Source organism: Micrasema longulum, unplaced genomic scaffold (genome assembly GCF_059751315.1).
Source record: "Micrasema longulum isolate JH-2025_06_02 unplaced genomic scaffold, ASM5975131v1 h1tg000236l, whole genome shotgun sequence".
Taxonomy (NCBI): domain Eukaryota; kingdom Metazoa; phylum Arthropoda; class Insecta; order Trichoptera; family Brachycentridae; genus Micrasema; species Micrasema longulum.
This window is the reverse complement of record NW_028277441.1, coordinates 104,451-123,684: the sequence shown is the minus strand read 5'-3', so window position 1 is coordinate 123,684 and position 19,234 is coordinate 104,451. Positions and strand designations below refer to the sequence as shown.

At 31.1% G+C, this 19,234-nt stretch overlaps 1 protein-coding gene across 2 annotated transcripts in view; it reads right to left on the bottom strand.

Annotated features, from left to right (window-relative positions):
• The window catches only part of LOC148283453 (dopaminechrome tautomerase-like), a 118,174-nt gene that overhangs the window by 14,674 nt on the left and 84,266 nt on the right, over window positions 1–19,234 (bottom strand). For both annotated transcript variants that reach the window (XM_088243803.1, XM_088243802.1), the window contains exons 3-4: window positions 9,404–9,549; window positions 655–845 (exon numbers count right to left, since the gene is read on the bottom strand). In XM_088243803.1, the coding sequence (XP_088099929.1) occupies window positions 655–845; window positions 9,404–9,549 (337 nt within the window). The remainder of the gene's footprint in view (window positions 1–654; window positions 846–9,403; window positions 9,550–19,234) is intronic.

Genomic DNA, 19,234 nt, shown 5'->3' with positions numbered 1-19,234 from the left:
TTGAAGTGATAAATGAATGGTTGAGTTAAGTTTATTACCTTATTTATTTACAAAACATAAAAAATACTATTTGATTATTTTTTTTAAGTCTTGAACATCATAAACTTTGTCCTTTACAGTTTCTTATTTAATACGGAGAGTTGCAAAAAAAAAAGAAAAGTTCTGAAGTTTTTGTAAAATATTGGCAAAATGGGATGTTTCCTATCACTTTTTTCACCCTTAAATTTTGTCTATTTTGACAAAAATGAGCAATTTGACTTTAGACTTTTTTGGCGCAACTGAGCCTTGGAGAGAAAAATTAATTGCTGATCTTAAAAAAAAATTGAAGAAAAAAACATTTACTTGAATCTGATTATTAGACGGAAAAATATTATACCGGTGGTACGCACGGAAAAAAAAAAAATTTTACAAAGGCCAATTATAAAATCACAATTTTGGAAACAACGATTTCTTCATTTCAATATTTCAAATGCGTTATAAACCAATTGTGTAGGTCTTATACACATTCTGGCAAACATATTAAAGGCAAGAATGGATGTTAGAACGTGTGACTTAAGCAATTGGTTTAAAATACATTTGATAAAATGAAACAGCTTTTTTAGAACTGTAGTTTGACTCATTTGTCCTGATTGCGGTCGATTTTTTGCATCTTACCCGGGGCAGCGGTGTCAGTGATGTAAACAAACACATCGTCGCATCCTCGATGTGGGGAGCTGGTTGTCTCGTCTATAATCAAGTTAGTGAACAGGCTGTTGGTCCTCACGAGCTGGTCAGGGAATGTGATGGCTCTCAGGGGATGGAAGGTCTTCATGTCGAAGATTACGATCTTGGGGGGGCAGGTTCGGCTGTAAAATATACCAATAATTTAGAAATTGATAATCTTTGAGTACCTCGAAACCATTTCAGCCAAGCACTGTATTTAATCCCCTAGAAAGTTTGTCGAAAGTTCATTAAGCTTTTCGTCAAATGGCAGTATATTTTCAGCACAAATATAACAAGTATCTAACCAACACAATAAAAAACATAAAACATGATACCGTCTGTTACAGAAAGGGTGAAAAATTTAGTTCGAAGAATTTAACGGTTAAAATATTATAACAGTAATGAAAAAAATACAACAAAAAATTTAATATTAAAAAATAAAAAAAAACATCAATCAGCATCATCACTCTCTATCCACACCTAATTGTGCATAGGGAACTGCATTGGTACACCAATCGCAGCGAATCTTGATAATTTATGTAACATGAAAGTAAGATGATCAGTCTTAGGGTTCAGATGTTGGTCCAGGGACTTTAAAACATTGTTGTGTAAAAAAACCTTTTTAAATCAATATTTCATGTCAACCATGTTGGGAATCAAACCCGAGATCTCTTGCATGGCAGGAAAACGCGCTGACCATTACACCACGGGGCCGACAAGTAAACGTTAGTAGAATGTAGCAGTAATGAATAAATATAAAATCTGTTACAAATACAAACCTTAATAGTAAAAAAGTGCTTAAATTGTACAACATTAAAAAAAAACAGACCTTGAAAACTCTCAGCTGATATTTAAGAGTATTATAGTTCCTCACGGTGATTATTGCTCCAGTATTTTATATTTATGATAAAATGAGGGAGATCAACAGAAACTTTAGATAATACAAGATTAAGAAAATTATTCAACTTCTTTATTAAAATAATTATAAGATTTATTTATTTATTACAAAATACAAGGTAATGTAATATTTTATTTGTACGAAATATTCCCAATCAGCAAAAGTGCTGGTATGAGGGGATCTTATATATAATAACACAATAGTTTTTTTAAAAAGTCGATAAAATAACATCACATATAACTCGTCACACGGGCTGTAAGAACTGTTTTATTTAGGTGTTTTTTAAGTACGTATATGTTTTGTATATTTTTTAGGTCATTAGAAAGTGAATTGGAAAAATTTATTGCTGTATACAAAAAACTGTTTCTTTTTCTGTTGGTCCTAGGTTGCTTGCAAGTTAAATTATTTGATGCTTATTAATTATTATTAATTATTATAACAGTTCATCTAAAAATTTAATTCAATATTGCTAATGATAAACAAAGTTTTTAAACGAAAAGGACCGAGATATTTTCAAAACAAACGGAAAAATGATTACATATTTCATAAGTATGCAACAAGCGGATGTAAAATATAAGATTGGAATAAAAATCAAAATCAATATCCGAACTGCCTTATGTACAAGGGAATAAAGTTGTTTGAATAAATGGCAGAAAACATTTGAAAATGAGTAAAGTGTAAATTTATTTTAAATAAAATCTAAAAAATACAATAAATATGTAATAATGTATGTATGTAAAAAATGCAGGTTAGGTTAGATGTATTGTAAGTAGTAAATATAAGTATTCATATAAAAGAACAGTTTAAATATTATAAACTCGGACGTACAATAGTAATACATAACGTAAGAATCAGTACAGATATAAATATTGTGTTGTAGACTATGTTAATCATAGAACTAAATGAAAATACTTTAAAAATGATCAAAAATAACAGTTAGGAATGGAAAAAGAAAAGAAAATTACTGCGGTTTAAACGGAAAGTTTGGAAGTTTAGTTTTTATACAAAACAACCGTTGTGAAAATAAAAAAATCTTGAGTTAAGGATAAATTTGAAAAAATTAAAAATAAAACAGTAAAAGATAAAAAAAAAAAGTTTAATAATTCACAGAAAGAAATCAAATTTCATTGCCGCTGTTTGCAGTTAGATTTTCCACTAACGTACTCTTACAACTGGGGGTTACTCATTACGTTCATTAAATTAATTAACGTAATTTAAAAACAAGTTTCATCGTGGAAAAAACAAATAATTAAAACACTTTAACATTTGAATTATTCCGTTGTCATGTAGATTTTTACGATCATGACATAAATTCGTTTAATAGCTGCTCGTATAGGCAGAAATCTTGAAAAAGGATTGTGTCGGGAAAAGTCAGCTTTATGGTGTAGGTAACTGTTTTCGCCTACATATCACAGAGATTATAACATCAAAATAAACGTATCTCATTAGCCTCTTTTACAATAATGTACAACAACTTTAAAACTGATAATATTTCCGCGATTTGAAGATTTATTAACGACATTATAGCAATTAAAACTTATGTTTGAACAATAAACGCGAGCGTCCATTGTAAATCACTAGAATAATAATCATTTTACGCTTTGATTCGAGTTGCAACGCAAACATACATACATATTACTTTTATTAGAAAGGTATTGTGATAATTCAAAGATAATTTATTACAGAGATGATGATAACATTCGGTACACATAATAAAGAGCAAAATTATTTTGTGTTGCGTTTAACTTTACCTCGTTACGCTCGCGTAAAATAGTATAACTCATAAATTATTATGATAAATTATTTAATTTGCAAATCAATATTTGCAATTTCCTCGATTGATGAATACTTATACCTAATTATAAACATAAACCATATCGTTAACCGAAATTTAAAATAATGTGTTTGATAAATTACATATTTAAAAGGAAGTGAAAGAGTGGAGGCATTTTATCATGTTTGGCAAATTGTTCACAGTGAATGATAGAAATATCTAAATTTGTTGCAACAGAGAGGGAAAATATTCATAAGAAAGGAAAACGGAAGTCCAGGTATTAAATTGATTTAATTTCATGAAACCAACACAATCATATTAATAAACAATACATACAGAATAACAACAAATATCAAGACCGATTACAAGTTTCACATAGGAACAAAAATATAAAAAACAAAACTTACAGTTCGCTAGAAGTGAAAGGAAGTAAGATGAGAAAAAAGGGAAGGAAGAGAAAAAGGAAGAAAGAGTAAGTGGGTATAAAACAATGCAAAAATAAATAATAATCAATGTAAATATACACATATAATATAGGTACATACATACAGACCTAAGTATACATACACACATCCATACATAAATACATTCATACATAAACACACATAAATATTTATTTAGAGACAAATATACACATACATACATACTACATACATACGCGAACATATATATAATCAATAAAAAAAGAACGAAAACCTAATAAATAAAAGCTGCACTTAAACGACTATGGCTTCAGCAGCTACAGCTCAAAAATCAGTGATAAGAGTTTTATTACCATATACCCAAGTGATTCGCTCTTCAAAGAATTTTGAGTGCTGGATAATTGTCATGAAAATATGACCGATTCATATCTCATTTTTGGAATAAAGCAAAATTTCGGAATTTATGATTTGTGGGCCTTTTGTTTTTAAACAGCGATATATTCATTTATATTTTTCTTTTTTTTTATATCTCTGTGTTTTAATATTGTTTTTTATTTTGTAAAAATGAACTCATTTCAAATAAATAATGAAGTCGTACTTTTAAAAAATACAGAAAATTCATATCCCTAAAAAAAATGTCAACATGCGTAAATAGAGATAAGAAATGTCAGATGCTCGGTATAGTCTAAGAGACAAAATAAGAAATGAAGATGTAAGGCGCCGAAGCGGATTCGCGGATTTCATGGATCGTGCGGCGAAATTCAAATGGCAGTGGGCAGGACATTTAGCGAGGCAAACTGATGGCAGGTGGACACCAAGAATAAAAAAGTGGAGACTATGGGCAAACAAAAGAAGTGTTAGAAGGCCACTGAAAAGATGGGTCGAAGATATTGCTTCGATAGCCGGTAAAACATGGATGATGAAAGCGAGTGATCGGAAGGAATGGAGACGTTTGGAAGAGGCCTTTATCCAGCGGTGGAGAGGATAAGGCGTTTTTTGTCATAAATGGGAGTTGCAGTATTATTTCCCTTGCATGTACAAGATTTATATTTCACAAGTGGATTGTATTTCCTGGCTATCTATATCTAAGAGGTGTTGGGAAAGGGAGGAAAGTTTGACCTTTATAGGAACTTCTCGGCATTTGCTTAATGAAGAGAAAATTACAGAAAACTCATTCTAGAGAAGCCGGACTATTGATAGACATCAGTAGGCCTTCCGTTTTACTTGAAAAGTTCAAAGCATTTTGTGTCCTTATTACCCGCACTATTCTAACCACGAAAGATACTACCTCGTGTGATATGTCATTGTAACTTATTACGGAATGGATGTGCCTTAGCTTGTCACTAACGTTTCTGCATACGGCTCCAGGTATGTCTTTCGACGCTGAAACGGGGGCAATGCATCAACAAGTGGGGAATACCTCGATAATAAGGCAGAAAAAGAAAAAGAAGAAGTAAATAGACAATTTAATGGGTATCGAATTGTTTTGATTCGCCATTAATTGTTACAAAAAATCTAAATAAACTTATGTTAAGTACTTGTATTCTTATTTAATAATTAATCCATGACTGATTGAAAGGAAGTTTACTCATGATTTACCTGAACTAGATTTTTTTTAAATGTCAATTGCATCAATTTATTTTTTGCAATAGATTTTTTGTTTACTTAAAAGCGTACGAAATTCGAAGGAGGTTGTTTTAAATTAAATTTTAATTGAATTGAGGTAAATTTTCGAGTGATTTTCCGTTTGTGTGCATTTCACAGAAATAGATTAACAAAAACCATAATTAACGTGAAAGATCTTCGAAATGAAAAGAAAATAACTGAAAAAATTCCTCCGTAGTACTTTATAGCAAATATTAACTAATAAATGTAATTTGTATACTTTGTCTGTAAAAACAATGTTTAAAGAAATCGTGTCACACCGTAAAGTCTGTAGACTGAGTAACTAAAATTACATGTAACTTAATAATATAATAAATAATCGCTTTTTTGCAGCACTGAAAGGAAAAGAGATTTACTATATCGGTCTTGGGCTGATCTACGCATATTTACAATAACCGATATTCGTCAAGAAATTAATGTGATAAAATATTATTATAATATTAGAAATATGGACCTACTGAAAGGAACTAACGCGACCCTTATTAAATGCTGTCCTTAACTTGGCCTAGGACCGAGAGCATTAGAGTCGTGTTATACATCTAGTGTCTGTTATTTCTGGAGACCACGATGCCAAGTATTAAGAAAGACGGCAAGAAGAAAATATTAGTTAATTAATTTGATTCAAAGAAAGTTAAAAAAAATAATAAATACAGCAGGCGTTAAAAAAAACATTGCAGTTGCACAAAATGATGTCGTAATTTATTAAAAATGACTACTCAAATCATCCCAAGTGCTAATTAATTTTAATTTAAAAAAATCTTTACAGATCAAAAGATTTTTCGTTTACCCTAATTGTAATTATAATTTAACAAATATAACCTTCTACTAATATGTGATTTAATGACAAATAAACAATAAAATAAAAATACCACTAACGTTAAACCTATTCATAAGAGAAGTGATGTACTTCATAGTCCTAACGCTCCTATATACCTGCGTGAAAAATTTCAACGCTTATCAGTTCATGGTTTACCTCTTCGTTCTAATTCTCAAGGCACTCTCTTAATACCCATCCACAATTCCTCTTTCTTCTCTAACTCATATAGTGTCCATGCGGCTCGACTGTGGAATCATCTCCCATCCACCATCAAAGATGTTACTACATTATCTCTGTTTAAATCACGTCTGAAGAAACATCTCCTTTCTCTTACTTAATCTCTCCTCCTTTCCTTTTTCCTCTTTCCTCTTTTTCCCTTATCCTACTGAGCAATAGTTTTGATTTAAGGTCATTTATAAACAAATACCTTTATTTCTATTTTTATATATTTTTAACTTTTTAATCTTTTTTTTTCTATTGAATATGTTCTGTAACTTGAATTATAGAAAAAAAAACTTTTATTTTATTGGTTGTTTGGAAGGAATTGCCATTTGGCAATAAGCCTGCCAATGTACAAATAACATTATGTACAAAAAGTTAAATAAAAAATAAATGTTCTTAAAAATTAAAGCTAAAAATAAAAGTCCTACAATAAGGAGTATAATAATTATTGTAAAGGCGCCGGTGTTTTTCAAATGCAAAATTAATCATATATAATTTAATTGCAATTTTTATGAAGGTTAAAAGAGTAATAATTATCATTAAATATTTTTTTGAACATATATACACTACATTCTAATGATAACGTTTTGTTTTGTACCTAAACAATATTGTTCATTAATACCTATTTGATAATTAAATCAATTAAAACAGTACAATTATATTTCACAGGCCTCTGTTATTAAAATATGCGCGTAATCTACTTTGGATTATAAAAAAAAAAACTACAATTAAAAATGTGATAATTATTATTTATGTATTAAAATTACATTATATACACGTACCTCTACTAATACTACGTTTTTTATTTATTTGTGATTTTCAAAACTCGTTAGAGTCATATAAACGTATTATAAAATAAAGTCCTGTTGTGACGCATCTGTTAGGGTAGTCATCATTTGTGTTTTTAAATGTTGATTTTAAACTTGTCTCCAATGCCAGTCAGTCCTTATTATTGTAATAAAATAACTGCAAAACAACTAGGTTTTTAAATACATACATTATTTTTGTTAACCAACCGGTTTCAAAGCTACCCAAGCTTCGGTATCAAGGTATACTCAACTAATCAATTATATTCTGTTTTACTTTTACAGTAATTAGTAAATATTAAATCGATACACATAGAGCTAATAAGCCAAGTTTTTTGTCATGTTGTTTTTCCAATGATGGGAAATGTGAAGTACGACGAATACGATCTTTAAAACTAGATACGACCGGTCGGTAGTAAAAACGAAATATAATTAATTAAAAACAAAGTGGTTTCATAGTTATTTTATTGAAATTAATAACCACAAAGTTAGCGCTTCAAATAAAAATTCAACATTATTATAGTGTTTAAGTCCATTGTATGGTACTTTTGATTGTCCTGCATTTTCCTTAAGTTTTTATGTAGAAGAGTAGTCGCTGTCAAGTATTATTATTTATGTCAGCATTTTTGACTATCATTATGTCATCGTCTTGTATGCAATTTTGTCTCCAATTTTTATCTGCTCAACTCTCGTCGAGTGTTTTATGTCAAACTTGCGTGTTTTTTGTAGAGTTCAGTCATAGGGTTCAAAAAGGGTACAAAATCGATTAACAAGAGCTGGCGCGTTCAAAAAACTCACACAAACGGATTTAAAATCTACAAGAGCAATGGCGGCCTCCGTGGTGTAGTGGTCAAGACACTTGACTCACGCACGGAAGGTTCCGGGTTCGATTCCCAGTGAGAACACAAACATTTTAAAATGTAATTTTTCTCAAGCCTGGTTGTTCTGTAATATAATTCACCACTGTAATTGGGCCTCCTGGCCTGTTGTGGTGCAAAAAAATGGGAAAAAAGAGTGATTTTAAAAAGGTTGTATGAAATTTTAACCAAACTTGCCATCTTTAAAAAAAAATCTGTTGGATTAAAGGGTTTGTATATAAAACAAACAATTGGTTAAGAAAATGTAATAAATAAGTAAATTTAATTTTACTTTTCAAGAAAAAAAAATGTGTTCATCATGTTATAAAATTTAAATTTAAAATGCGCGTTTTAAAACACATGTTTTTGTCTTATACTTAGTTTCCATAATAAAATTTTATTTCATCTCTAATTCTTAATATTTCATATATTTTTTATATTTTTGACACTTGTGCAATAAGATTTACACACATGTCCTCCCTCATTCCATTATAACACCCACTCACCCACCCTCTCACACACTTACACTCACACAAACACACTAGTATGTTTTGTAAGTGTATTTAATGTATTTCTGTGGATATCTGTGATTGGTTTTATTCTCTGTATATTTCATTTGTTACATTTATTTACATGTATTACTGTTGATTTTCCCAATAAATAAAATAAATATTTTTAAAAATTCGTACAGTAAAATAAATGTTCATATGTTTAACACAAGTTATATTTGTTAAGTAGATTATTTTAAGTGAATAAATAAATAAAAGGATTTATTGTTTTTCAATAAGTGTGTATTTATTTTTCCAACACTATAAATTTTACCATGCATTTTATTTACTCTGTATTATTACAATGAACACAAAATATTTGATAAAAATGCAGAGTCAATAAATATATGACATTTTCACAATTGTTTTTTTTTTCATATACATAACCGTATAATCCAAAAAAGATTTTTTTTAAATAGCACATTGGACAAAAGTTATATATTTAGGTTTTTTAAAGCAACATTCTGTACATTAAAAATAATTTTTAAACTAAAAGTATCCAAAATCACTTATCAATTTTGGTTCTACTTCACACGTGCAATTTTATTTTTTATCCACCCGGATCCCAGAATAGATCGTTATACTTTGAATATCTGGTCTACGTGCTTTCTGTAATTTACCATCATAATTATTATATTTGAAATGGCAATTTAACCACACTTTGGAAATAAGGGTTGAATTCGATTACTCACGTGAAATCATCCAGAGAATCCATAACGCCTGAGTCCAGCACCCATAGCCTTCCACAGCGATCAGACCTCAGCCTGTAGACGCTGATCAGACCGGAACAGTTGGTGACTCCTTTACCAGCATCATGCCACTCCCAGTTGGGAAAAGCCTGGAAAAAAAACATGCATCAGTTCTAATGTTCCAATCGATATTTTGAGAATGTTCGAATCTATTTTAATACTAGAACTGGATTAAGCCTATTATAGAGTAGGGATGTAGTGATACGCTTTTCTACAAATATACCGATATTTTTAGAAAAGTATTGGCAATATCGGTACCGGATGGTATTTTTCTTTAAATGTTTAAATTGTAAATGAGTCACGAACAAACTTGTATAAAAAAAATTAATTGATGGAAAAGATAAGCCGGGAAAATAAAAACAGTAATTTAAGAAAATTCAAGAATCAAAATAATAATTAATCAGTTAAATAAGGTTTTCTAAAGCGCGCCATTCGAAACATATCGCTGTAGCAGCAAATTAATCTATTATCTCGCTGTAAGCTAAAGTCATTATATTTACGCGAAAATCATTAAATTTAAATTATTATTCGTTTAGCAATGCAGCCCTGTGTGTTAAATTAAATTAAAACCCCAAAAAGAGTCAACAATATTTTGAGTTAGTCCAAATTTTTGTAGACAAGGACTGGATTCAACTCCCTGGGGAGCTGTTTGAATTAACACATTACAACAGAGATGAAGAACATTTAAGAGAAGGTAACATAGAAGTCTAGGCAACTACAGGGCTTATGACCTGTCAATGGCTGGTTTAAGTGCTCACTTACTAAATCTCACCCGCAAGAATAAAGGTTTCAGCTCTTTAACTTCACAAACATCAACAGATAAAAGAATTGAATGGCAGAATGGTGAATGTTACATAGTGTGTAAAGATGGCCACTTAAACCAGCCATTGACAGGTCATAAGCCCAGTAGATGCCTAGACTTCTATATTACCTTCTCTTAAATGTTCTTCATCTCTGTTGTAATATACCCAAAAAGAGTGTTTTCGGCTCGATAGCTACTTTTTGGGAAAAAACTTGATAAAGAAAATTAAATGCAGGTTAGTTTAGTCTGCCTCGTGGAGAAGTGGTTGGTGTATCTACCCACGGTCTGGGTTCGATAGGCATTTCGGTTTCTGTTAAATTTTCTTTTTTAATTAAAAAAAATGTTCCATGCTGTGTAGAAATGGATAGACTTAATTAATATTTTGCGTGCAGTAATGATAAAATTCCAAATAGTTTGTTCATCGTTAATTTTTGTTTACTGATACAATTTCTGACTAACGAGTATATCTCTAAGGCATAGTAACTTAAGAAATGATCAAAATTGTCTAATTTTCTCTAGCTGAAATAATTCAATGTCTCAATAAAAAAATATCAACAAAAAACACATGTCGAAATATCTTGGTAGCTATAAAGCATAATAGTAGGTGTTAACATAAGTTTTGAGAAAATAAAGTTGCCAAAGCTGCTCGCGACAGTTACGCAGTGTATGGGGAAGATGCTATGAATTATTGACTAATTTGATGTAAAATAATGAAAGAGAATACATTATTGACTAATTTATCGTATTTTTTTTGTTGTATCTTGTTCACTATATTTGAAAAAATCCAAACACAACTTATGTTGACACCAACAATTATGTTAACATTGACAACGACAATGACCGAAATTTTTGTTGTGCACTATTGTTCTTTTCACAAATCCAATATAACAATTATGCTAATGAAAGCGTTATTGATTAATTATTCGTTAGTGATTAGTAATTTTTTTTATTACTTAAATTTATTTCAACAGAGTGTCCACTTAAACCAGCCAATGACAGGTCAGAAGCCCTGTAAATGGCTAGACTTCCATTTTCCCTTCTCAAAAATGTTTTCCCTCTCTGTTGAAATAAATTTAAATATGAATAACTCCCTAAGGAGGAAATCCAGCCAGTTTGCAAGCATTTAAACATACTCAAACATTATATTTTATGATTATTTAAATAGTTTGAAAGTTTTTGCGAAATGACGACGTTTTATACAAAAAAATATAAAAGAATTCAGCAATGCGTTAAAATAATGATTTTATACCGGGAAAAAAAAATATGTCGCGTAAATAAAACTAGTTAAAAATTCCACAAAAATGTAAATCTCGCCCACGAGTATATAAAATGAGCACCATCCGTACGTTTTAGGGTGTGTGTAACAATAAAATATTATATAAATTGCTAGGCGAGGAAGGTATAAAGATGACTTAATAAGAATTTTGGTTATTTGATTTAATGTAAAATATTTAAAAAATAAAAAAATAATGTTGCCGTGTATACTGTTTTCAGTACTTATCCACAGGGATTTGATAAATTAAAATATTGCCCTGATAACCAATAAATTTGACTGATTTTCCAATACAATAAAATTGTAGAGTGAAAAGTTGAAATGGGTATAATGAATCAAAATCATATTAGATCAATTAGTAATACTCTCATTTGTCTAAATTTGTGTTGAAGGTAATTTACATTTTTTTACAGTACTAACGGATATGTAAACGATAATATACAATAATATGCGCGCATGTTCAATAAGAAATAAAAAAATAATTACGCAACTTGTATTTGATTCAAATTTCTAGGTAAAAAAAATAAATGCCTCAAGACATAAGCTTTTTGTGCGATACCTACCGCCTTTAAAAATGTTGTTATGACAGTAATTAATAGATTTATTGAAAATATCAAATATTTTAAACGTCAACAAGCAGTGGCGTTCCCTGAATTTGTTTCTAGGAAAAGTTATAAATTGTATAGCTTTTTACGTTAGTGTTTATTTTAAAGATATGTTGTATACAGACTGTGCGGTCCATATAGATACATAAACAGTGCCTACCCTACTTAGAATTTCATGAAAACAATATAATATATGCGAGTAATTATTCGTAAAATTTGAAAAATGCGCCAGATATAATTCGGTTAAGCACTGTATCGTACCGATCGGCGCGCCACCATCGGCCAGGATCGGCTAAGGCACAAACTACAAATTTTTATTTTGTTCACATTACAGTTGTTGTTTACATGAACGAAACGTGTATGTGTGGATTTTTTTTCCAGTTGTTATTACGCGTGTATGGGTAACTTTGTAGGCAGAACTTTGCATTAACTTTAGTGTATTGTTTTAGAAAGAAAAGACGAATTCGTTACCGACATATAGCGTTTTTTTCAAGTACTATTTTTAAAAAGACAGTCAAATGTCAAATAAATACCTCAAACGCCTTAATTTCACTGTTTTGGATGAAATAAACCGCACTATGCTGCGCTACGCAGCGCGGCACTCCATCCAAAAATTTGTCGCTCAGCGCCGCTTGACCTTATTAGGTAAGTATGAAAGTTTTGTCTGTACCCAGACGGATGAAGAACGAACTTCTGTGAATAAAATATAGCGAAATCAAAATCATGATCGAGTGTTTTCGACTAGACGGCCGCTTTCAGGTAAAAATCCTGAAAAAGGAAACCGGTTGAGAAAAGTCCACCTCGTAGCGTAGTGGTTGGAGTGTTCACCTACCATGCTTGAGGTCTTAGGTTATATTCTTGGTAGAGTCAACACGAAATATTTTTTACAAGGTGGTTTTACAATATTGCAATATTTCACTGTCCCTGGATTGTCATGAATCGTAAGACTTATCTTCCTTAAAAATATAAAATGAATGTACTTTTCCAATGCAATGTTCTATGCACCATCAGGTGCGAATTAGGGTTTAATGATGAAAGCGGATTTTTCGAAATTTGAAATTCATGTCACACCTGTTGAATTTCGGGGAGGGAGTAATGACACTCAAAATCACCTCTTGAGTGCGCTACTGTCTTCTATCTAAGAGCTTAAAAAACAATATAATATAGGTATTCGATTGTTAGAATTTTTTACTCGTATTACTAGCAATAATTATAAATTACCTTTGTATTTTTATTTCGTAGGTTTGATTTGAAATGTTGATCGGTCACGTAGTCATAAAAAAGCTATTACTTATTTCATTTATCTTTTGTTAACAATTATGTCTCAATTATTGTAATACAGAAGGTGTGATTTATGAAAATTGATTCTTATAATGCTAATATGAGTAATAATTCAATTTGTTTACCTAGCATTTTTATAATTTAATTTATTAGCGAACTTAATTTAATTAGACTCTGCATATAAAAACTGTCAGTTAGGTGATTGAGTTTGATTACTATCTGATATTGGTTTTGTTTTAATATATCACGGTGTATTATTTGAGTCGACAATGTTTTGTCTAAAAGCTTAAAAGACAAGGCTGGATTAATAATATTTAGGGCCTTACTTATAAACCTGGCATAATGTTACGCCTAGGAATTAGTAGTAGAATACGGATGGAAATACCATCCTTATTATTGTGATAGAATAACGATGGTATTCCTATCTTTATTTTACCACTATCCTTAGACGTAACTTTATACCAAGTTTATAAGTAACGCCCGTACTGTTTTAATGATTACTTTATTGAATATCATTTTAAATACATAATGAAGTGTTGCGTATGAAATTGTATAATTTTGTAACATTTGCTATCTTGACGCCGATACGGTACTCATAGATCGTCTTGAGCGTTTGAAGAATCAAAGCATCCGCTTTATTTTTATTCTAAAAAAATATGACCATGTATCACCCTTTCACCTTGAACTTATATGGCTTCGTTTTCATCAGCGCATAAACGTTCAATATCTCTCACTTCTTTATAATATTTTTCACAACCCTTGCGCTCCAAAATATCTTGCGGAGAAGTCTTTTGCTTCGCTCTTCTCAGGAGAGAACACTTTCCATTCCTCGACATAGCACATAATTTTTCAGCTATTCCTTTTCGGTTCAAGGTGCTAGACTTTGGAATGAGCTACCTCTTCACATAAAAAATACAACTCTAGCCACCTTTAAGAGACGCCTGAAACATTACCATATATCCCTCGAACCCTGACCCTTCATGTTATTGTTTTTTTTAATTCACAGGATGTTCATCAAACCCTGTCACATCCGAAACCACGATGATCAGTGTGAGTAAGAAGACATATTGGCACATTAAAATAAATTTTTAGAACAAATATTTAAAAAAAATAATAATAAAAAAGCAAATGGTTGCTTTCTTCTGCAGGGGAGAAACAAGGAAGGGAAGGGGGGAGTCTGATACACCACTGACCGCGTGGCCACGCCCCCTCGCTTCTCCCCTGCAGAAGTAGGTAACCATTTGTTTTTTTAAATATTTTATTTAAAAAAAATCTTCTATATGTCTTCTTGCCCATACTGATCATCGTGGTTTCAGATGTGACAGGGTTTAAAGAACATACTGTATATTTGAATCCCTTTTTAATCCTTTGTCCCTCTATCTTTGTCCTTCCAAACTTATCACGTGATTTCACGTTCCTCATCCCTTAATATGTAAAACATAATGTACTTTTATTTAAGTTAATATGTGCAAGCCGTATCTCCCCGTTTAAAACCGCTGTTTTTTTTATTAATTAGGTTTCTTCATGTACACGTTTGTATCTTTTGATATTTATTTTGATTTTAGTACAAATTTTTGATCAATTCTTCTTTCGACCAGTCTGGAAGTTTTTTGTTTCTTAGTTGGCCAGAAGATATTGCTTTTAGCAATTTGTCCACAAAAGTACTTATTCTGTGTACATATGTAATGAATTGCGCATGGAGATTATAATAGAAAAAATATTTGCAAAACTGCGAAAATGAGGATGTTCAGTGCTACGGAAAATAGGACCCAAAAAATGTTTTCTTACGCGTGGTAAAAATTAGAGCATTAAATGGTACGGTGAAGTTTCTTTAAAATGTTTGAAAAAAACGAACTACTGTGAACAGCGTCATTCGTTCTTCCGAATCAACCGATGATAGAGAGCTGTGATAGGTTTCTGGTTTACGGGAAGCCAAGTCACCAATCAGCGGAACTCACATAAGAGAGCTTGTGACGCCACATGCGGAGTAATTTCAGAATTGCAAAACTTGAAAAAACATAGCGCAAATAATACTATACTTAAAACCATTTTTTTGGCTTAGTTTGATAGTTCGGTAACAAATAAAAAAAAACAATGAACTTCTTCTTTGAAAAATAAAAGCTAATGAGCCCAGCCGCAGTCTTTCTAGTAATCTAGCTTTTCGTATATTCGTGGTTTCGGATGTGACAGGGTTTAAAGAACACCCTGTATATACAAATTAATGATTACTTTCATTCGAATTAAATTAAACTTTTACAGTCTGTTACATAAAAAGGCATATTTATGAATATTTTAGGAATTAAAAAAAAATCAGACAAAAAAAACTTAATAATGTTGTATTTCAAAATTCTTCACTACCGCTTGCAGTATTCCCAATAATTAAAAAAAACACATCCCGTCTTACCCCCTCTAATCAACCCCAACAATACCAAAGTACTATTTTGTATAAATATTTTGCTTAACCCCCTACCGCATATGGACCCATATATGGCCCGAACTTTAAAATATTTTTACTAATTATTTCCAAATATTTTTGGTCAAACTGCATATAATCTCATATCCGGCAATACTATATGCGTCTACTGGTGCTATTTTACGACAAATATCTCACCTAACCACTTGGTGAGTGTATTTACAACGATGACAGTCGCGCCTTCCAAATTGTCAAGTGTTCAACTAAAATTAAAATTGTACACTAAGATAGGATATAAGTAAATACATTTAATAATAATTAGGTAAGTTTCATATCATTTATCATCACGATTATGTGTTTTATTTATACGGCCAAATATGACTTTGTATGCGTTTAGGGTTACATCTATGTTGCCAGATATGTCCTTCTGTGCAGTCAACGTTGTATTTACATTGGCCACATCTGGCCCTGTATGCACTCAAATATATATACATAAATCACATGTTATTGTTTGGTACAAACATATTTTTTTTTTCCAGAAAAATGGATTCAAGCTTATTTTATGGCTCAAAACCATGTTTTGAAATTCCCGATAAGAGTGATTGTGAATACCTTTCCGATGATTCTGACTAAATGAATGAAAATAAAAAATATTGACAATATTATAGTACATAATATATGAATCAGAATTGGGGTCTGAATCTGAAAACCATTCATATACTGTTCAGGAGCCTCCAAATTTACAAGATCCGCTGGATATTGAAGAATCTATCGCAAATAGGCCATCTTTAACCCAGAAGGGCGAAGGGAAAGGAAAATATATTAAGAAGACAGGGACGGAAGATTTCATTGAGTGGACAGAAGAAAATATGATTTATCCTCAGGACGATTCAACTTTTTTGGAATTTGAAACACACCATTATGTGCAGATAGGAAAATGTTAATGAATCAAACGTCTAATTATTTGAATCATTATTTACTTCACAATGGATGGTGGAAAACATATAGATGTTCAAAATTGCCCACATAAACCAGCTAATGACAGGTTATAAACCTAGCAAATGCCCATACTTTTATATTCCGTTCTCCATCTCTGTTTTTATATGTTGATCATAATATTATTACAAATTCCTAAGTGCGAAATTTTGTCTGCAAACATTTAGACAATTTCAAAATACTGGTGACGATATATTACTTTAAGGGGAGTTTACACGAGAACAATACAATAGATATGACACGGCCGCAGTTCACGCGTGAGCGCTGTGAAAATAAATACACGATGACGTTTATTACGAGCGAGTACGAAAAATACTATTTATTTTATATTATACCAAGCTGTTTTTGTATTGTTACAGAATGTAACAAAAAGGTTTTTTTCTGCCTCCATTTTCGGCAGAAAAAATGTGTGATCGCTATTGTCACAAGGTCCTGTCCGTGCGTGTTCACACGAGGACAATGAGGCGCAGGATTATGGTGATAATCACTGTTCCGCGGAGATAGCCTTCTCGTGACCGGGATTAATGTCTCGAAACAATGTTTTGTCTTAAGAATTGTTTTATTTTAAGGGGACAATGGTTGAGTCCTGAGACAAAACATGATTGTACTGTCCACGAGTAAATAGCCTTAAAGGTATTTCGGAATGTTGCGATATTAACTCGTTAAGTATCTACGTGTTTGGTCAGGGACAATAATATGTCGGTTTGAGCGTAGACCATTAATCATTTCTCTTAAGAAAGTAAATCAATATTATTTAATATTGAACCTTGATCTGAATGATCTAAATATTCGAGCCTACGTGAAATTATAATTTGGACATTAAAGTAATGGTTTTAATAATTACAACTATAATAAAGCGTCCATAGCGAAATTTATTTCGTCCTATTAAACTTACATGAGTAGGTAATTTTGTTTTTTAAACCGTTTTTTTCTAATATCGTCTGACACAGGTGTCTATAAACGAGTGTTTTAAAATGATACATTAAGGCCGCAGTCTTATAAAAAGTAAGAAAATCGTATGATTTTGAGATTTAAAAACGCCATTCAAAATTGCACCATTAAAAAAATGAAGCTAATGAGCTTAAGATAAAAAAAACATTTTTTGACGCATTTCTAATAAAAAAATACAAAAAAATAGTTTTACTTAGCTAAAATGTAATTAATTTTTGACCGGCAGATAACGCCCTTGAAATTTTGACTAAACTTAGTTACATTGGTACTAGGGCTTTCAATCTCGATTCAAGTTTTGTTCATATTTAGCGGATTGGAGTACCCTCTAGACGGGAAAGTTTCATATTTAAAGGGATTTCCAAGATGACGGAATCGAAGAAAATAGATTTGTACAAAAAAGTACCTAACTTCGGAATTACTACCATGTACTTCTACATTTGAGTTTGATGACCAATGATGAAGTGAAGACGAAGAGGATTCAGTCTTACTATATACATTTTACTGCTGCTTAATTTTATTGTAAGAGTAAACATAAAAATTTAACTGAACATTTTAGCCTCGTGTTGTTGTTTTAGTTCATTAAAAAAGCGATCAAATTCGGCGGAACATCTCGCGAAAAACCAATTAAGTTTTGACGGTTTTTTGTAAATTTTAGCGGAAATGTAGAGGTGGCGAGAAAAATACCAGATTAGGAGACCAAGTCTCGAAATTTCAAGACTTTTCAAGACCTCAATACTAACGATAATTCTATGAAAAAAGTGCATGTAATTAATAAATCATATTAATTTATTTATACTTTTAAATTGTTTGTATTCTTTTTTATACAGAATAATGTTCCCCCACTGAGGTGTCCCGTGCCGAGGGAAACATTTTACAAAATGTGAAACATGCCTTAAATTAGTTGTTTAACAAGGTTAACGTAATAATACTTATAAAAAACGTAATAAATCTAATTAACCTAATTATCAATGGCATAATAAACAATATAAACTACAATAATCATAAAAAACATAACCAATTTAAATAGACTAAATTTCATAAACAGTCCACACATTTTACCTATTTGGCTTGATCCACTTATTCAATTCAATTCATTTATTTTTAATATAACATATATATTACAAACACATATATTAAATACGTACATATTACAAAAAATAAAAAAAAATACACGAAAGAGACTCATGTCAAAGTAGTAGGAGAATCCTGCTCCGGAAAACCCCTTCGGATACATGGAACATATCAATATCCAGAGCGATGTTGTTCAGCAAAGCGGTAGCTCTTCCAACAGGCATTACCATGGGCAGGTTGGTTCTGAATATCGGAATATGAAACAATATATGCTGACGCTGTCTTAGGTAATTATCAGGAACATACAAACCAATGCTCATCATCATCTCAGAATTATCGATCATACCGCGCAACAATCGATAAAAATGTGTGGTAAAATACA